This window comes from Salmo salar, chromosome ssa22 (genome assembly GCF_905237065.1).
Source record: "Salmo salar chromosome ssa22, Ssal_v3.1, whole genome shotgun sequence".
Taxonomy (NCBI): domain Eukaryota; kingdom Metazoa; phylum Chordata; class Actinopteri; order Salmoniformes; family Salmonidae; genus Salmo; species Salmo salar.
The window spans coordinates 47016577-47036398 of NC_059463.1; the positions used below are offsets into that span (position 1 = coordinate 47016577).

The following is a 19822-nucleotide window of genomic DNA, read 5'->3' on the forward strand; positions in this document are numbered from 1 at the left end:
TATTGTTAACCTGTTATGGATAGGGGGCAGTATTTTCACGGCCGGATAAAAAAACGTACCCGATTTAATCTGATTATTACTCCTGCCCAGAAACTAGAATATGCATATAATTATTAGCTTTGGATAGAAAACACTCCAAAGTTTCTAAAACTGTTTGAATGGTGTCTGTGAGTATAACAGAACTCATTTGGCAGGCCAAAACCTGAGAAGATTCTGTACAGGAAGTACCCTGTCTGACCATTTCTTGGCCTTCTTGATCATCTCTATCCAAAACAAGGGATCTCTGCTGTTACGTGACACTTCCTACGGCTCCCATAGGCTCTCAGAAGGTGGCAAAAAGCTGAATGGTGGCTTTGCAGGCCCTGGCTGAAAAACATTAGCGCATTTTGATAGTGGTTGATGAGAGAACAGAGACTGGAGGCGCGTGCACGAGGCGACCCCATGTTTTTATTCTTTCGTCTTTGAACGAAAACAACGAGTCCCGGTCGGAATATTATTGCTTTTTTACGATAGTCATATGTTTGAAAAATTTACGTTTTTGGGTTTTGAGGAATTTGTAATTCGCGCCACGCCTATCATTGGATATTGAAGCAGGTGTTCCGCTAGCGGAATGTCTAGATGTAAGAGGTTAAACACCCCTTCTTCCCCTCATTTCGGAATATCTCAAGAAGAATCTGAACTACTCCACAAAGAAAAATCATTATACCCTTATCGTCATTCTGTCTTCTCATTGGTTCAAATTATCAATTGTGTCTAAGAACTTTAACTCCATCATAATTATCAGTTCTACAAATTTCCTTAAAATCAATATCACCAATGACCTTAAATTCACCATCCAAATGGCTTTTCATTGCGGCTGATCAGACCACAAAAGGAAAAGTCACCAGAGGGGTCAAAAGTCATACCACCCTTTCAGAACTGTGTTTCTTACTACATTAGACAAATGAACACTAAGAACTGTATCTACATTTTGTATCCCAGGTTCGCAGCACATTCCCTATCAAAAGAATTTCACGTGCTTAATTAAAACTCAGAAAACAAAACTTCCAAAATGCCATGTGTGTATACCCCTTTAAGATATCCTGTCCCTAGGGATTTTTCCCAAAGAGAGCTAAGCGCTCCTTTTTCCATAAAATATCCACAAACATTTGGTTATCATTCCTTATACTACACCGATTCAGAAACCCAAATGTTAACTACAAACAAAACCTAATAATACTTATAATCCATTGTACTTCCCCCAATCATTAGTTTTAAACTTCCTCAATGGTTTATGTGATTGAACATGCCTTTCCTTCCTCCTCCTCTGAGTCTGGCTGTGGGCGCCTGACCTTCTTCTCTCTGTATTTTTCTCGACCCCCTCTCTTGCCTCTCTTACTTCCCTCAGATCTGCTAGCTCCCACCCTACGAGGTTCTGTTTGATGGCACGACTTATCTCGGGATGCAATCCACTGAGGAAAGCAAATTTTAATTCCTGATAATACGGGGCATCAAATCCATCCACTACCGGGGATTCTAGTAACCCACTATTTGCGTTGGACACGTCCTTTAATCTCTCTAGGTATTGGCTTATAGTCTCACTGTCTTCTTGTTTACACTCGTGAACCTTAGAGAAATCTGCATGTCGGTGATAGTGGTCCCTCAGATTATTACACAGCTGTGTGATTTTGTCAGGAAGGTGAGGTGCCGGAGGTTCCTCCCCCCGCTGGACATTGGGGGGTCCCCGGCGTATAAAATACGCGCCATTCTGGACTCCAGACTTCGGGGGCGGGGCCTACAGTACCTCGTCGACTGGGAGGGGTACGGCGCGGAGGAGAGGTGCTGGGTACCCAGGAGGGACATTTTGGACCCTCCACTACTGAGGGAGTTCCACCGCCTTCATGGGGATCGCCCTGCGCCTCGTCCTCCTGGTCGCCCTCGAGGTCGTGGCGGCGCGCTGCGGGAGCCGCGCGTCAGGAGGGGGGTACTGTCACGAATCCCACCGAAGGTGGCTCCCCTGCCTGCTCGGGCGGCACTCGGCGGTCATCGTCACCGACCTACTAGCCGCCGCTGATCCTTTTTTCCTTTTCGTTTGGTTTGTCTTATTGGTTGCACCTGTTCCTCATTTGTCTTTTGATTTTGGTTATTTAAGCCTGGTTAGCCCGCCCAGTGTTGTGCGGGATTATTTAGCGTCAGGTTGTGTTTTTGTATTTGGATGTGCTGGCGATCTACTACTGTTCTATTTTCATGCATGCTGTGCACCTGTTGTTTGGGCACTTTGCATTTTTCACGCCCGTTGTGTTGGCGTCGATCGTGTTGTGTTTTTATTGAATAAACACACAGTTCCTCACCTCTGCTCTCTGCGCCTGACTCCTACCACCACTCCTAGCAACGACTGACAGTTATCCAATAACTATCGTTGTTATTATGCTTTTTCTCACAATCTGTGTGTACTTACTATTAATCTCTATGTGTGTGCTATTTAACGTAACCTAGAATTTTAGAATAATTATTCGTATGGATCCTGACATATTATTTATATCTCACACGTATATGACCATAAGTTATACTTGTTTCCCGGTCGTTTCTCGCTACTGTTGACTGAACAATATATCTATCTCTCAGGCATCTAATTATCTTCCAATTCTATGTGTCTCACAACCCGATGTATTTCCTTCTCACAATATAGCATTTTTCCTTAGAATGATCATTCGTATGGACCCTGACAAATTGTTTATCTCACGCGTAGACGAACCAATACCAGTCTTTTCTCACGACTGTTGACTGAACAATATTTTCACCTCCCACGGGAACAATCAACCCAGAATAATCATTCTATCTCTCTTGAAACTTTATCTATAGAGGTGTCTGTTGATCGGACATTAGGTCGCATACGTATGCAATTATAAGCTACTTTCCAGGCGTCGTAAAGCCCTAGTTAATGGCCTATTTATCTATTGCTCCATGTAACTGTTGACAATATCTCGTATCTCAGTCCGCTATATTAGGTTTCCCTTCTTCCATGGAATAGTCAGACCAAGTTTTGCGCCCTGTTAGGTCTCAACTAACCTCCCCACTAATATACTCTAGATCAGTTATCCTTTAGATCTAAGCGCATTAGCTTGCCTAATGTATATCGACCAGTTTACCCTTTAGGTCTCAACATTAGATAGTTTACATTGGTAGTGGCCACAGATACATAGGGTCATTACGCCCCCCCACCACCCACCTTGCCTAGGATGGCTCTACCCCCAATTCCTATCTTCCAATTGCATAGAATACTTCGTTGCCTTTAAAACTTTTCTCTACACAACATTCTAAAGACAGGTCACCAGGTTAGTATGCCCCAAACGGGAACGGATATTTTGGCGTTTAACACCTAGACTACACTAACTTCCTTCTCCACTCCACGCAATCATACAGGTATTATTCCCCAAATCCGCATAAATAAAGATTTACTGACCTTTGTCTTGTAGGCTGGGAAAAGCAATGTAGGTTGGATTCCGTCACCATCCATGTCGACCTTAGATATTTACCGGCCTGTTATGGAACCCCAATTTCAGAGGACAGGTCTTTAATTTATGAGTCAATGACCCGCCCGTGCACGGTTTTCGGCGTGTTACCTTAGGAAGACAGGGACAGATTTTGGATCCCGGCTCAAAGGACCAATTGTTACGTGAATTAAGTTATCATTGTTCTTAAACCGAACTTCAATTAAACTACTCAGTCTGCCCCCCCAGAGTGTGTAAGATTCTGGTTGAATGACGAAGACGGAGAACCAGCCTACAAGGGTAAAAATGTTTATTTATGAGAGCTCTGAAAATCCTTACAATGTACAAAGACTTTTATATTAACCTGTTAGGGACAGACATGCCGCTAGCGGAACGCCTCACCAATATCCAATGGTATAGCGTGGCGCGAATTACAAATACCTCAAACATATGACTGATTTTAACCATTTTAAAGACAAGACTCCTTTATCTAACCACATTGTCCGATTTCAAAAAGGCTTTACAACGAAAGCAAAACATTAGATTATGTCAGGAGAGTACCCAGCCAGAAATAATCACACACCCATTTTTCAAGATAGCATATAATGTCACAAAAACCAAAGCTAAATGCAGCACTAACCTTTGATGATCTTCATCAGATGACACTCCTAGGACATTATGTTATACAATACATGCATGTTTTGTTCAATCAAGTTCATATTTATATCAAAAACCAGCTTTTTACATTAGCATGTTTTGTTCAGAACTAGCATACCCACCGAAAACTTCCGGTGAATTTACTAAATTACTCACGATAAACGTTCACAAAAAACATAACAATTATTTTAAGAATTATAGATACAGAACTCCTTTATGCAATCGCAGTGTCCGATTTTAAAATAGCTTTTCGGTGAAAGCACATTTTGCAATATTCTGAGTAGATAGCCCGGCCATCACAGCTAGCTATTTTGACACCCACCAAGTTTGGCACTCACCAAACTCAGATTTACTATAAGAAAAATTGGATTACCTTTGCTGTTCTTCGTCAGAATGCACTCCCAGGACTTCTACTTCAACACCCAATGTTGTTTTGGTTCCAAATAATCCATAGTTATATCCAAATAGCTCAGTTTTGTTTGTGCGTTCAAATCACTATCCGAAGGGTGACGCGCCGGCATATTTCGTGACAAAAAAATTCAAAATATACCATTACCGTACTTCAAAGCATGTCAAATGCTGTTTAAAATCAATTTTTATGCGATTTCTCTCGTAAAATAGCGATAATATTCCAACCGGGAGACATGGTATCCATTCAAACACTGAAATAAGAAAATGGAGTCTACACTGGCACGCGCGCGCCAGTGTCATTGTTCTCAGAAGGACCACTCTCCAAAACCCCTACTGTTTTTCGCCCAGGGACTGCAGAGTTATCATTCCACATTCTGGCGCCTTCTGAGAGCCTATGGGAGCCTTAGAAAATGTCACGTTACAGCAGAGATCCTGTATTTTCGATAAAGAGGCTACAGAAGGCCAAGAAATGGTCAGACAGGGCACTTCCCATATAGAATCTTCTCAGGTTTTGGCCTGCCATATGAGTTCTGTTATACTCACAGACACCATTCAAACAGTTTTAGAAACTTTATGGTGTTTTCTATCCAAATCTACTAATTATATGAATATTCTAGTTTCTGGGCAGGAGTAATAACCAGATTAAATCGGGTACGTTTTTTATCCGGCCGTGAAAATACTGCCCCCTATTCCAAACAGGTTAACAGGAACTCGTGCGTTCATCCGAAGGGTGACGCGCGAGTGCATTTCATGATAAAAAAAATCTAAATATTCCATTACCGTACTTCGAAGCATGTCAAACGCTGTTTAAAATCAATTTTTATGCTATTTTTCTCGTAAAATAGCGATAATATTCCAACCGGGCGACGTTGTATTCATTCAAAGGCTGAAAGAAAAAAATGGAGAATTCTCATGATTGCGCATCTCCAGTGTCACTGTTCCCAGCCTGACCACTCACAAACAGAGCTGCTGTACTTCGCCCAGAGACTGCACACACCCCATTACACTTTCTGGCGCCTTCTGAGAGCCAATGGAAGCCTTAGAAAATGTCACATTACAGCAGAGATGCTGTATTTTCGATAGAGATGCCACAGAAGGAGAACAAATTGTCAGACAGGGCACTTCCTGTATAGAATCTTCTCAGGTTTTGGCCTGCCATATGAGTTCTGTTATACTCACAGACACCATTCAAACAGTTTTAGAAACTTTAGAGTGTTTTCTATCCAAATCTACCAATTATATGCATATTCTCGTTTCTGGGCAAGAGTAGTAACCAGTTTAAATCGGGTACGTTTTTTATCCGGCCGTGCAAATACTGCCCCTAGCCCCAACAGGTTAATGCAACCGCTGTGAGAGATTTCAAATAAGCTTCACGGGGAAAGCACACTTTGCAATAATCTGAGTACGGCACTCAGTAAAATATATCAGGCAATACAGATACCCGCCATTTTGGAGTTATCTAAAATCATAAATAGCATTATAAATATTCACTTACCTTTGATGATCTTCATCAGAAGGCACTTCCGGGAATCCCAGGTCCACAATAAATGTGGTTTTGTTTGATAAAGTCCATAATTTATGTCCAAATACCTCCTTGTTGTTTTCACGACGAAAAGTCAAAGAAAGTTCTATTTACATTCGTAGAAACATGTCAAACGTTGTATAGTATCAATCTTTAGGGCCTTTTTAACATAAAACTTTGATAATATTCCAACCGGACGATTCCAATGTCTTGAAAAACGTTATGGAACACAGCTACCCCATCACTTGAATGCACGCCAATGAACTCATGTCATTTTCTGAGTCACCAACTTCCCGGCCTTCTTGTTCGCTCTCTGTTCACTGCAAAAGCCTGAAACAAGGTTCTAAAGACTGTTGACATCAAGTGGAAGCCTTAGGAAGTGCAAAATGAACCCTAAGTCACTGTGTTAGATAGGCAATAACTTGAAAAGACTACAAGCATCAGATTTCCCACTTCCTGGTTGGATTTTTCTCAGGTTTTTGCCTGCCATATGAGTTCTGAGTTCTGTTATACTCACAGACATCATTCAAACAGTTTTAGAAACTTCAGAGTGTTTTCTATCCAAATCAGTGTTGCAGTGTTGAGAGAAGATAGAAATTGGGGAAAATAAAACAAATATTATGTTACTAAGATTGACGCATGGGTGTGTCAATCGACTCTTATTAATAATATAAATAAAAAGTAATATCAGTTTAATGCAGTTTAATTATCAGAAATTCCAGAATGCTCAACATTGAAGTTTGATCAAAGAAGGCACAGCTAGATGGTGCCAGAGAGGCATGTGAAGTACACAAAATTCAGAAAAAAGGCAAACATTTCACACACTAGAGACAGTGATTTAAGATCTCAAATTAATTTAATTAGTTATTTTTGGTGTTAAGTCAATTGTCACAAATTATGTCGATTGTTGAGAATACTTTTAGAAATAAATCTGGTCACAATGTTATTTCCTTCTAATGGTAACGAAAGCAAAACCAAGCATAGAAGAAAACTATTAACAGGAAACTTCTCTAAAATGTAAACCTCTGACAAAGAAGTATGTCCTTTTGAGTTATGTGACTGAAGATTGACTACTGTTCCTTCTACTTCAGTACACTATGAAAGAGACATGTTATGTGTTAGCAAAAAAGGCCTATTTTTGTTTTGACAACACCACAGGAGGTTGGTGGCACCTTAACTGGGGAGGACTAGCTCATAGTAATGTAATGGTATAGAACTCATCAAACACATGGTTTCCATGTGTTTGATAGCATTAAATTCACTCCATTCCAGCAATTATTATGAGCTGTTCTCCCCTCAGCAGCATCCTGTGGCACATCATCACTTTCATAGCATACATAAATCACCTAAAAGGAATACGAAGCATCACTTGTTCATAGCACCACATAGGGTCAATGGTTTTCTCCATTCAGCTGCCAAATCAGCAAGTGCCCAAAGTTCATTGATTATGACCATGACACTGCCATCTATGAGTATGAAGCTAGAGTAATATGCCCAACAACCACTGATACATGTAGATGCAAGCTACAAGCTGACAAAGGTACAGAGTGGATCCTTAGCAAGCTTTCTTTATGGTTGCTTTATGTTTTCACACATTCTATTTTTCTTTTTCCATTTATATTCCTTAAACATCAGTGCAGAAAGACAGAAATGTTGGCCTTGTGAGGAACCGGCAATTGTACATTATTGGTTACCTGTGAATTATGGTGAATAATACAGGGGAGAACAGGTATTGCTCCTGAAATAACACAGTGATACTTTCATTGTTTTCCAGTGAATCTACCAAGGCAATGTAATTCAACTTGTCTATTCCTCATTTCTTTTGTCTTGGGAGGGAATGAAAAATAAACGTAAATACAGGTCATCAATCCGACTGTAAATCTGCTGTGTAGGTCTAAGAGTACTGCGTAGCACCATGGATTGGTATGGGTCTGGTTTGGGTGGAGAGTTGACAGTTTCTAGAAACGCCTTCTGGAGCTGGTGGATGTCATAGACTTAGTGATTGTGGCACCACCACCACTGCCGTAGCTGCCGCTGCCGTAGCTGCTGCTGCCGCCACCATAGCCGAATCCACCTGAGCCTGCGCTGGAGTAGTCTGGGTACAGAGAGACAGTGGGATCAGTTTATTCTGCTGTAAAGCTAGAGGATATTCTGGTGTCAATAATGCATGTTAAACTTGGTGTGTATTAGTCAGAATAACAGAAAAGGTTCTAAAGCTGAAGTGTGAAGATATGTCTTATATGGTGACACAATGACAAATTATATCAAAATGGTATTTACTGCCGCCAGAGCTCTGCTGCACATGGATTGTTGCAGATGCACCACCCAAGGATATTCTGTGAACAGATAAGAGCAATGTTAGCGAACTTTGGATAGAAAGTTGCTAAGTAGCATTGCTAACATGCTAAGCTAAGAGGCTAACATCTCAACTATCCAGCTTCTACTTTCACTCACCTGCTCTCCTCTCCCTCCAGCAGCTTCCTGTAAGTGGCGATCTCAATGTCCAGGGCCAGCTTGACATTCATCAGCTCCTGGTACTCGCGCACCTGGCGGGCCATGTCCTGCTTGGCTCTCTGGAGAGCATCCTCCAAGTCCCTGATTCGGAGCTTGGCATCCTTCACTGCCAGCTCACCGCGTTCCTCTGCCTCAGCGATCTGAGCCTCAAGGTTGGCCCGCTGTGGTAAGAGAACATTTCGCATTAGCATTAGCCTTTGATGTTAGCAAACCTCTCATTCAAAATATATGTATATAATTGTGGCTAATAGTAATACTCTAGTGCTATGAACCATCTTGCTTGGACATCAGGCATTTATGGTCAATCCTCTCAAAGGAGGTTCTGATATGAGATTGCACCCTCACCTGACCCTTGACGGCCTCGATCTCGTTCTGGAGACGAGCGATCATGCGGTTCAGCTCGGCGATCTCAGTCTTGGTTGAGCGGAGGTCCTCACCATACTGTCCAGCAGAGCTCTGCATCTCTTCATACTGAGAAAAGATGGGAGGAAATATAAGAGAATGAAAAGGAGGGCGGTGAAGATTGATGAAGTGCTCACAGCAATGTTGCTAATTTTGCATGAATGTGTTCTGGTAAACTATGTTAATATATTTTGATCTTGCAATTGAAACCTGGTCTTGGCTTACCTTCTGCTTGTACCAGCTCTCGGCCTCAGCTCTGCTGCGGTTGGCGATGTCCTCGTACTGGGCGCGCACTTCAGCGACAATGGAGTCCATGTCCAGGTTACGGCTGTTGTCCATCTCTACCACCACAGAGGTGTCCTTGATCTGGCCCTGCAGCTCATGCAGCTCCTGAAGAACCAAGAGAGGATGAAGAGAAACCTTTAGATTTCATCCGGCATCTAATTCACTGACTAACACTCATGCTATCATGATGTAGTGTTGAAGCTCTCCAAGATTCTGATATTGAAGATCTACAGTATGTGTTGTATGGTAAATGTGAAAAGTTCATGAATGGTTCGTACCGCCTCGTAGATGGCCCTGAGGAAGTTGATCTCATCCTGTAGAGCGTCAACCTTAGCCTCCAGCTCCACCTTGTTCATGTAAGCACCGTCAACATCCTGGAGAGGGAGAGAGAGGAGTTAATGGATGATGAAATAACTGTGACATGAGTTATGGCGAGATATGTTTTATCTCACACACCTTCTTCAGCAGGACAAACTCGTTCTCTACTGAGGCGCGCTTGTTGATTTCATCTTCATACCTGGTGAAAAAACGAAGAGCAATCTATCATGCAAAGTCATCGGTCTGGGTTGTTAGTTACACTGAGGTTAAAGATAAACTATTGCTTATACTAATATGGCTAGTTGTCTACTTTTCATGCACATCCGACATATAGACAACTTACTTGTTCTTGAAGTCCTCAACCAGAACCTGCATGTTCTTCAGCTCCCCCTCCAGCTTCATCTTCTCGTTGCCCAGGCCGTCCAGCTGTCTGCGCAGGTTGGAGATGTAGGCCTCGAACATGGCGTCGATGTTGGAGCGGGTGGTGGTCTGGTCCTGCAGGAGGCTCCACTTGGTCTCCAGCATCTTGTTCTGTTGCTCCAAGAAACGCACCTGCAGGGACAAAAGGGAAATGGTCAGTGCCATTGACTGAAACTTGTGAAGGAAGGAAGGAAGGAAGGAAGGAAGGAAGGAAGGAAGGAAGGAAGGAAGGAAGGAAGGAAGGAAGGAAGGAAGGAAGGAAGGAAGGAAGGAAGGAAGGAAGGAAGGAAGGAAGGAAGGAAGGAAGGAAGGAAGGAACAAATGAGTGAATGGGTGGGTGGATGAATGAATGAATGCGCATGAACCTGCATGGACAAAAAGGAAATGGTCAGTGAGTGAATGAATAAATGGATGAATGTGCTCATTAATGAATGATGATGTGTGATGGATGGCTCCATGAATAAGGCTTCATAGACTCCATTATGATTTAATTGTCAATCTTTCTCCTGGGTAGACTTCTGTAGATGTTTTAAAAGGAAGTGGAAAGAATGGGGCTCCAAGGGTGTGGCAAAAACATAACTTCTCCTAGGTCAACCTTGTAGCAGACTTGCAGTAAAAGCCACATCTGTACCTGCATAGCTGTGTAGATAGCATCACAGGTTTGTGTTTGAACAGCCACACCCTGTCCAAGACTTTGTTGATATAAGTGATGATGACATATGGTAATCTAGGGGAAAACACAGCGTCTGAGAAGCCTACATCCTGGGAGGTCAAATTAATCTTAATCCCATCGATAATCTGCCCTGAGATGTGTAGCTCTCATTGTTCACCCTCAAAACAAAACAAGGCCAGTGAGAGAGTGTTTATTGGCATACCAAAGCATATCCAAACTTTCCCTGACAAGGAGTGGCTCACTGTGTGTGTATGTGGGTTTAACCCTAACTCACTGTGGGTGTTTTACCTATCTCTCATAGCTATGAGTCACCTCTTTCGCTCTGTTTCACTCTGAAGGCCACGCATTCATTCCAGACTTTTAAAAAAAGAGTTTGGACTATGTGGGCACTCTGTTCACACAACCACACCCTGCAGGCATGCGATAGGGTGAGTCAGAGGGAGAGATGGGTCCCCACCCTTGTTTAGATAGCAGCCAAAGAGGCCGTTAAAGTCACAGGACCTGACAAGGCTTCAGGCTATCTTTACTGTATTATTGTTTACTCCTGGATGGGGTCCTTTTACAATGTTTGTGAAAGCTCAACACAAATGGGCATAATCAGAAACAGCCTGTGCACAGTTTATACCCTTTTCTAATCCCAAAGGTCGTAATTAATTGACGGATTCAGCAGAAGAGATAAGATTTGCATCTCCCTTGTCTTACTATCTCTTTATTTTTTATGTCAGAGTGTAAATTGTGGGAGATGTGACATAAGGGCTGTCAGCAGAAAAATAAACATGCCTGCATTTAGAGAGCAACTTTACTCAGCTCTATACAGCCAAGAAATGCTATGCTGTTATATTAGCATGTGAGGTGAGAGCCAACGCTAACTTGTATTTGTCATCTTTGTGGTTTACTCTATTGATTGTGATCATTGCACGGTAATACAAACTTCGTGTATTTCATGGTGGTGGTCAATGTCAATTATCTATTTGGTTACATGACAACAGTCTGACATGGAAGCCTGCAGATAGTATAGCTAGAAGAGAGAAGCACCATGATAGCATTCTGAACACAGGGTTCAGAATGTTTCATTTCAATGCATGATAAATTCAAAAGAACAGTGTACAGGCACTTATTTTGCACACTTCAGTATAGACAGTAAAATTGTGTGCAGTTGATATCGATGTGAATGCTTAGCATTTGAAGTACAGGAGAGGTGAAGACGCACAGGTTAACAGGAAGGAACTGACCTTGTCGATGAAGGAGGCAAAGCGGTTGTTGAGGGTCTTGATCTGCTCCTTCTCATGGGTGCGGACCACCTGGATGTTGGGGTCGATCGCCAGGTTCAGTGGTGCCAGCAGGCTCTGGTTGCTTGTGACAGCTGTGATGGTGGCGCCATGGAATCCGCCACCCATACCACCACCATAGCCAGCGCCGAGACCACCACCATAGCCACCTGCGCTGCTGCTGCTGCTGAATCCGCTGCCTCCGCCCATACCCATGCCACCACCGAACCCGGCGCCAGAACGGTGGATAGACCCGCTGCTCATCCGGGTGGATCCGGGAGCAGCCAAGGACTGGCTGGTGAAACTCTTGCGAATGGTGGTGCTGCCCCCCATGCCGCCGCCCATGCTGCTGCCGCCACTTCTGTAGCTTGTCCTGCTGAAGCTCATGGTTGCAACTTTAGGGTAGTGTTGACTCTGCTTTAAAAGCCTGAATTCTCAAAAGAGAGAGCGACAGAATAAGGACAAGGAGGCTTCAAAAAGGAGAGTCAAGTTCCTCAAGTGACAATCTGGCTAACACCTCGATGGTTTTATCCTGCTCTAGAGTCAAGGGGAGGAGCATTCACCTGGAACAGGGTGACCCACTTTTACCTTCACTCTCACTGTCTTTCCGTCTCGCTGCCCACTCCTCCTCCCTTGATTCCCTGAGGCTGTGGCTGGCAGGAGTGGCCCATCCTGTCAGACTGGTAGGAAAGGATTGAGAGGATGTTAGCCCTGACACACCCTGCTTCTGGTCAAAGGGGAGAGAGAGTTGTGCGGGGGATTGGAGAGATGAGAATGAGAGTAGACGAGGAGTTGGGGTCAATTGCCTTTTACAAGAGGTCTCTTCGAGAAGGAGTGTACTCTAGCTTTCTGTCACAGAGCTACGAGAAAGTGAATGAAGTACAATGCAGTACAAACTTGGAGTTACTTTATTGTAGTGTTACTATGTATGGTAGACATCTTTATGTGTTTACAGAACTTAAATAAACAGCCTATCAGAAAAGGCAAGCCTATTGTATAGACACAATGCACTCAAATACACACACACACACACACACACACACACACACACACACACACACACACACACACACACACACACACACACACACACACACACACACACACACAACAGGGGGAGCTAGAGAGGCTTGCAGAGGGTGGCACAAAATGATTTTCTTAGGGCATATGCAAATAATAAAGTGTATACATGTCTACAGGGTGGTCAAGTTCCCAATCCTAGAGTACAGTCTTACACATGAATGAACAATGTATATTACTACTTTTTGCAGTAGTATACTCATTTACTCTGACTGATTTCGCCAACTTCAGTTCACCACACCTTGTTTAGAATTTCATAGACATTTGAGTTGATGCCTTTTTAACCTACAGTATTGACATTTCAATAGAAAGAAAGAAAGAAAGAAAGAAAGAAAGAAAGAAAGAAAGAAAGAAAGAAAGAAAGAAAGAAAGAAAGAAAGAAAGAAAGAAAGAAAGAAAGAAAGAAAGAAAGAAAGAAAGAAAGAAAGAAAGAAAGATCAAGTCACGCAAAATCATCTGACTGGGTGTGGTTTGCTGTTTCTCTGTGGCGATCCTGTGATTACAGCCAGTCAGAGCTGTGCTCTGGTGACTGGGATTTTCTAGCTCAGTGACACACACAGGGGAGAGGGTGCAAGGGTGAGTTTGGGCAGGCCAAGGCAGAGATGGGCTTGGCCTTCCAAATCTACGTTCTCTTTCATTTGATCTTTTATATCTCAATTGAAAATACCTAAATAATGGGACACCCAAGCCAAAACACATATTAGGTATATCATACAATCAAATTAAATATGTAATAGAATGTGGACCTTGTTTGTCATAAGGGTGACATGTAAACAACCTGGCTCCAGCTGTGCCAATATCTAATTCTAATAATCCAAACAATAACAGTATGCCTAGCACACACGCAAACAGAAAAGTAGGCTTAATCTAGTCTGGGACATGTAGTCAGTGTGTGTTTCATATTAAAATGATTATGTGAGCTGGTGTTCATATACAGTACTCTAGGCATGCATGTTGGTGTATCTAACAAGCAAAATGTGTCACTCAATGCTGCCCTTACCCCTCCCTGGTATGGACAAACTTTATGGCCTAGCTGTTGACACACAGACCATGCACGGAGTGATACATAAGTCTCTGCCTGTCTGTTTCTCTGACAGTCAGTCACCCCAAGCATTTCCTGACCTTTTCTGAATGTTGGTGTTTAGCTTCAGTGCATAAGTTATGGTGCCTTAATACCATCCTGAGCAGATTAAAATGTTAATACTCTAGGTTAAAAATGGTTGTGCAGTCCATTATCCCATCAGAGGGGTTAGTAATGTGATAGTAACAGGTGTATCAATGGGATGTTGTAGCATTACATTACAAAAATGAAATGGGTTTGGCCTGCTGGTACAATGACGAAGCCAGCATGTTTTAGTAATAACGGTTAGACGTATATCGACTTCTGTGTCATAGCTGTCTCGAGTTATTGGAATATTGGATTTCCGTATATTTCCACATCAGGTAATCGTGGCAACTTTTGCAATTTAATACAAAAACAGAACAAGAGATACCACACTAATAAATAATCAACAAGAATAATTGACAATCAAGACCCTTGGATTCAATGATTGAAACAAAAAGGTATCTATCTGCCTGCAATGAAATCGGGAGCATCTATAAGGACCAAATGCTGCCATCCTATCACATTGGTTGGGCATATTTTACTTTCTGAATAATTGGTTGCTCTTTCATAATTATTTGGAATAGAAAGCTGTTCTATGTGTATGCTGCTTCCCATAATAAGATTAGTACATTGTAAAACTACCCCTAATTCAATCCCTTTTGATTTAGTCCTTTAAGACAAAATAGGCTATCTTACATGCAAATAAATCACCACCCTGAAAACAACCTCATTATTGGTTTCTCGTCACATCAAAACCATGTACCAGTCAAAAGTTTGGACACACCTACTCATTCCAGTGTTTTTCTTTATTTTTTACTATTTTCTACATTATAGAATAATAGTGAAAACATCAAAACTGTGAAAGAACACATATAGAATCATGTAGTAACCCAAAAAGTGTTAAACAAATGAAAATCTATTTTATATTTGAGATTCTTCAAAGAAGCCACCCTTTCCCTTGATGACAGCTTTGCACACTCTTGGCATTCTCTCAACCAACTTCATTAGGGAGTCACCTGGAATGCATTTCAACTAACAGGTGTGCCTTGTTAAAAGTGAATTTGTGGAATGAATGCGTTTGAGCCAATCAGTTGTGTTGTGACAAGGTAGGGGTGGTATACAGAAGATAGCCCTATTTGGTAAAATACCAAGTCCAATATGGCAAGATCAGCTCAAATAAGCAAAGAGAAACAGTCCATCATTACTACAGTCCATCATTACTTTAAGACATGAAGATCAGTCAATACGGAAAATGTCTAGAACAAAAAACATCAAGTGCTACGATGAAACTGGCTCTCATGAGGACTGCCACAGGAAAGGAAGACCCAGAGTTACCTGTGCTGCAAAGGATAAGTTCATTAGTGTTAACTGCACTTCAGATTACAGCCCAAATAAATGGTTTCATAGAGTTCAAGTAACAGACACATCTCAACATCAACTGTTCGAATTGCTGCAAAGAAACCACTACTACAGGACACCAATATGAAGAAGAGACTTGCTTGGGCCAAGACACACGAGCAATGGACATTAGACTGGTGGAAATCTGCCCTTTGGTCTGAAGAGTCCAAATTTGAGATTTTTGGTTCCAACAGCCGTGTCTTTGTGAGACGCAGAGTAGGTGAAGGGATGATCTCCACATGTGTGGTTTCCACTGTGAAGCATGGAGGAGGTGGTGTGATGGTGTGAGGGTGCTTCGCTTGTGACACTGTGTGATTTATTTAGAATTCAAGGCACACTTAACTAGCATGGCTACCACAGAATTCTTCAGCAATACGCCATCCCATCTGGTTTGCGCTTAGTGGGACTATAATTTGTTTTTCAACAGGACAATGACCCAACACACCTCCAGGCTGTGTAAGGGTTATTTAACTTCTCTAGGGTAGGGGGCAGTATTTTCACGGCCGGATGAAAAACGTACCCAAATTAAACGGCCTACTACTCGGGCCCAGGAACTAGAATATGCATATTATTAGTAGATTTGGATAGAAAACACTCTGAAGTTTCTAAAACTGTTTGAATGATGTCTGTGAGTATAACAGAACTCATATGGCAGGCAAAAACCTGAGAAAAATCTAACCAGGAAGTGGGAAATCTGGTGCTTGTAGTCCTTTCAAGTCATTGCCTATCGAACACACAGTGACTTAGGGTTCATTTTGCACTTCCTAAGGCTTCCACTAGATGTCAACAGTCTTTAGAAAGTTGTTTGAGGCATCTATGATGAACAGAGAGCGAACAGAGGAAGTTGGAAGTTGTTGACTCAGGAAAGCAAATGAGTTAATTGGCGCGCTTTCACGTGAGAGTTAGCTGTGTTCCAAAACGTTTTTCAAGACACTGGAATTGTCCGGTTGGAATATTATTGAAGTTCTAAGTTAAAAAAAAGGCCCTAAAGATTGATGCTATACAACATTTGACATGTTTGAACGAACGTAAATATAACTTTTTTTACTTTTTCGTCGTGACATTTTGGGTGCACTTCCTACACTTGGAGTAGCTTACTGAACGCGGAAACAACAAGGAGTTATTTGGACATAAATTATGGACTTTATCGAACAAAACAACATTTATTGTGGGCCTGGGATTCCTGGAAGTGCCTTCTGATGAAGATCATCAAAGGTAAGTGAATATTTCTAATGCTATTTAGGATTTTAGATGACTCCAAAATGGCGGGTGTCTGTATTGCCTAGTGTATTTTTCTGAGCGCAGTACTCAGATTATTGCAAAGTGTGCTTTCCCTGTGAAGCTTTTTTGAAATCTGTCACAGCGGTTGCATAAAGGAGATGTTCATCTATAATTCTTTGAATAACAGTTTAATATTTTATCAACGTTTATGATCAGTATTTTTGTATATTGTTGTGCAGTGTTGGCAGTGTTGGAGGCAAAATATTTTCTGAACGTCACACACCAATGTAAAAGGCTGTTTTTGGATATAAATATCAACTTGATCGAACAAAAAATGCATGTATTGTGTAACATGATGTCCTAGGAGTGTCATCTGATGAAGATCGTCAAAAGTTAGTGCATAATTTTAGCTGAATTTCTGGTATTTGTGATGCCTGTCCTTGCTAGGAAAATGGCTGTGTGGTTTTTCTTGTGTTGGAACTGTCCTTACATGATCTAACTTTATGCTTTCGCAGTAAAGCCTTTTTGAAATCGGACAACGTGGTTACATTAAGGAGACGTGTATCTTTAAAATGGTGTAAAATAGTTGTATGTTTGAGAACTTTGAATTATTACATTTTGTGGTTTTGAATTTGGTTAACAAAGAAGGAGAGTGATGGAGTGCTGCATCTGTTGACCTGGCCACCACAATCACTCGACCTCAACCCAATTGAGATGGTTTGGGATGAGTTGGATCGCAAAGTGAAGTAAAAGTAACCAAAAAGTGCTCAGCATATGTGGGAACTCCTTCAAGACTGTTGGGAAAGCATTCCAGGTGAAGCTGGTTGAGAGAATGCCAAGAGTGTGCAAAGCTGTCAAGGTGGCTACTTTGAAGAATCTAAAATATAAATACATTTTGATTTGTTTAACCTCTTACATCTAGACGTTCCGCTAGCGGAACACCTGCTCCAATATCCAATGATAGGCGTGGCGCGAATTACAAATTCCTCAAAAATACAAAAACTTCAATTTTTCAAACATATGACTATTTCACAGCATTTTAAAGACAAGACTCTCCTTTATCTAACCACACTGTCCGATTTCAAAAAGGCTTTACAGCGAAAGCAAAACATTAGATTATGTCAGCAGAGTACCAAGTCAGAAATAATCAGATACCATTTTTCAAGCTAGCATATAATGTCACAAAAACCCAGTAGACAGCTAAATGCAGCACTAACCTTTGATGATCTTCATCAGATGACACACCTAGGACATTATGTTATACAATACATGCATGTTTTGTTCAATCAAGTTCATATTTATATAAAAAAACAGCTTTTTACATTAGCATGTGACGTTCAGAACTAGCATACCCCCCGCAAACTTCCGGAGGAATTTGCTAACAATTTACTAAATTACTCACGATAAACGTTCACAAAAAGCATAACAATTATTTTAAGAATTATAGATACAGAACTCCTCTATGCACTCGATATGTCCGATTTTAAAATAGCTTTTTGGTGAAAGCACATTTTGCAATATTCTAAGTACATAGCCCGGCATCACAGGGCTAACTATTTAGACACCCGGCAAGTTTAGCACTCACCAATATCAGATTTACTATTATAAAAGTTTGATTACCTTTTGTTGTCTTCGTCAGAATGCACTCCCAGGACTGCTACTTCAATAACAAATGTTGGTTTGGTCCAAAATAATCCATCGTTATATCCAAATTGCGGCGTTTTGTTAGTGCGTTCCAGACACTATCTGAAAGGGTAAATAAGGGTTGCATGGCGCAATTCGTGACAAAAAAAATCTAAATATTCCATTACCGTACTTCGAAGCATGTCAACCGCTGTTTAAAATCCATTTTTATGCCATTTTTCTCGTAAAAAAGCGATAATATTCCGACCGGGAATGTCCATTTAGCTAAACAGAGGAAAGTAAACAAAGCTTTCGGTCGACGCGGGCACGAGCCTGAGTCTCACAGTACTGTAACCAGCCACTACCCAAACGCGCTACTTTTTTTCAGCCAGAGCCTGCAAAGCCACGATTCAGCTTTTTACCGCCTTCTGAGACCCTATGGCAGCCGTAGGAAGTGTCACGGGACAGCTAAGATCCTCACTCTTCAATAAACAGAGACAAGAAGAACGACACCTTGTCAGACAGGCCACTTCCTGCATGAAATGTTCTCAGGTTTTTGCCTGCCATATGAGTTCTGTTATACTCACAGACACCATTCAAACAGTTTTAGAAACTTTGGAGTGTTTTCTATCCAAAGCCAATAATTATATGCATATTCTAGTTACTGGGCAGGAGTAGTAACCAGATTAAATCGGGTACGTTTTTTATCCAGCCGTGAAAATACTGCCCCCTAGCCATAACAGGTTAACACTTTTTTGGTTACTACATGATTCCATATTTGTTATTTCATAGTTTTGATGTCTTCACTATTATTCTACAATGTAAAAAATTAAGAAAAACCCTGGAGTGAGTTGGTGTGTCCAAACTTTTGACTCGTACTGTATATTAGAAGTTGACAGTCTTGTTTAAAAGTCTGACATATAAGTACTTTTGAAAGTATCATAGTATTTAGGATTTTGACTGTATTGCCTAGAGTAGAACACTTCATAAATTCTACTTGGGAGGTGTTAATAGGTTGCTTTAAGCATGAAGTGATAAATGTATTTTAAGTGTTTCACTTAGGTTTTGTCTCCAAGCCAATTCCACTTGAGTGTGCACAACTAGTCAAACCGCTCATTCATTCCAAGAGTCAGGGAAAGTTACCCAGTATGCTGTAGATAGCAGTTTTTTATTCTCACTGTAATTTATGCTTAATTTTTACAATTACCATTGTCTACATCCAACAATGATAATCTATCACAGGCTGTGGTCTTCAATCCTAGTCATGGAGAGTTTTCTCCAACCCAGTACTTGCACACCTGACTCAACTAATTAAGGGTTTTATGAGTAGGTGATAAGTTTAATCAGATGTGTTAGTACAGATGTAGGATGTTAATTTGACCTATACTGTCACAGCAAAATAATCCTGCAGCAACAGGATTTTAATGTTCAGTCCCTACATTTTCTAGGTCTTTT

The 19822-nt window shown here is 41.4% G+C and overlaps 1 protein-coding gene across 1 annotated transcript; it reads right to left on the reverse strand.

Annotated features, from left to right (window-relative positions):
* Window positions 1-6747: 6747 nt before the first annotated feature.
* LOC106583604 (keratin, type II cytoskeletal 8) lies at window positions 6748-12459 on the reverse strand. Its single transcript, XM_014167973.2, has 9 exons — window positions 11905-12459; window positions 9923-10131; window positions 9718-9778; window positions 9540-9635; window positions 9202-9366; window positions 8920-9045; window positions 8515-8735; window positions 8341-8396; window positions 6748-8155 (listed from the first exon to the last, which is right to left on the reverse strand). The coding sequence occupies exons 1-9, from the start codon at window positions 12325-12327 to the stop codon at window positions 8019-8021; spliced, it is 1494 nt and encodes a 497-aa protein (XP_014023448.2). The 5' UTR covers window positions 12328-12459; the 3' UTR covers window positions 6748-8018.
* Window positions 12460-19822: the final 7363 nt, after the last annotated feature.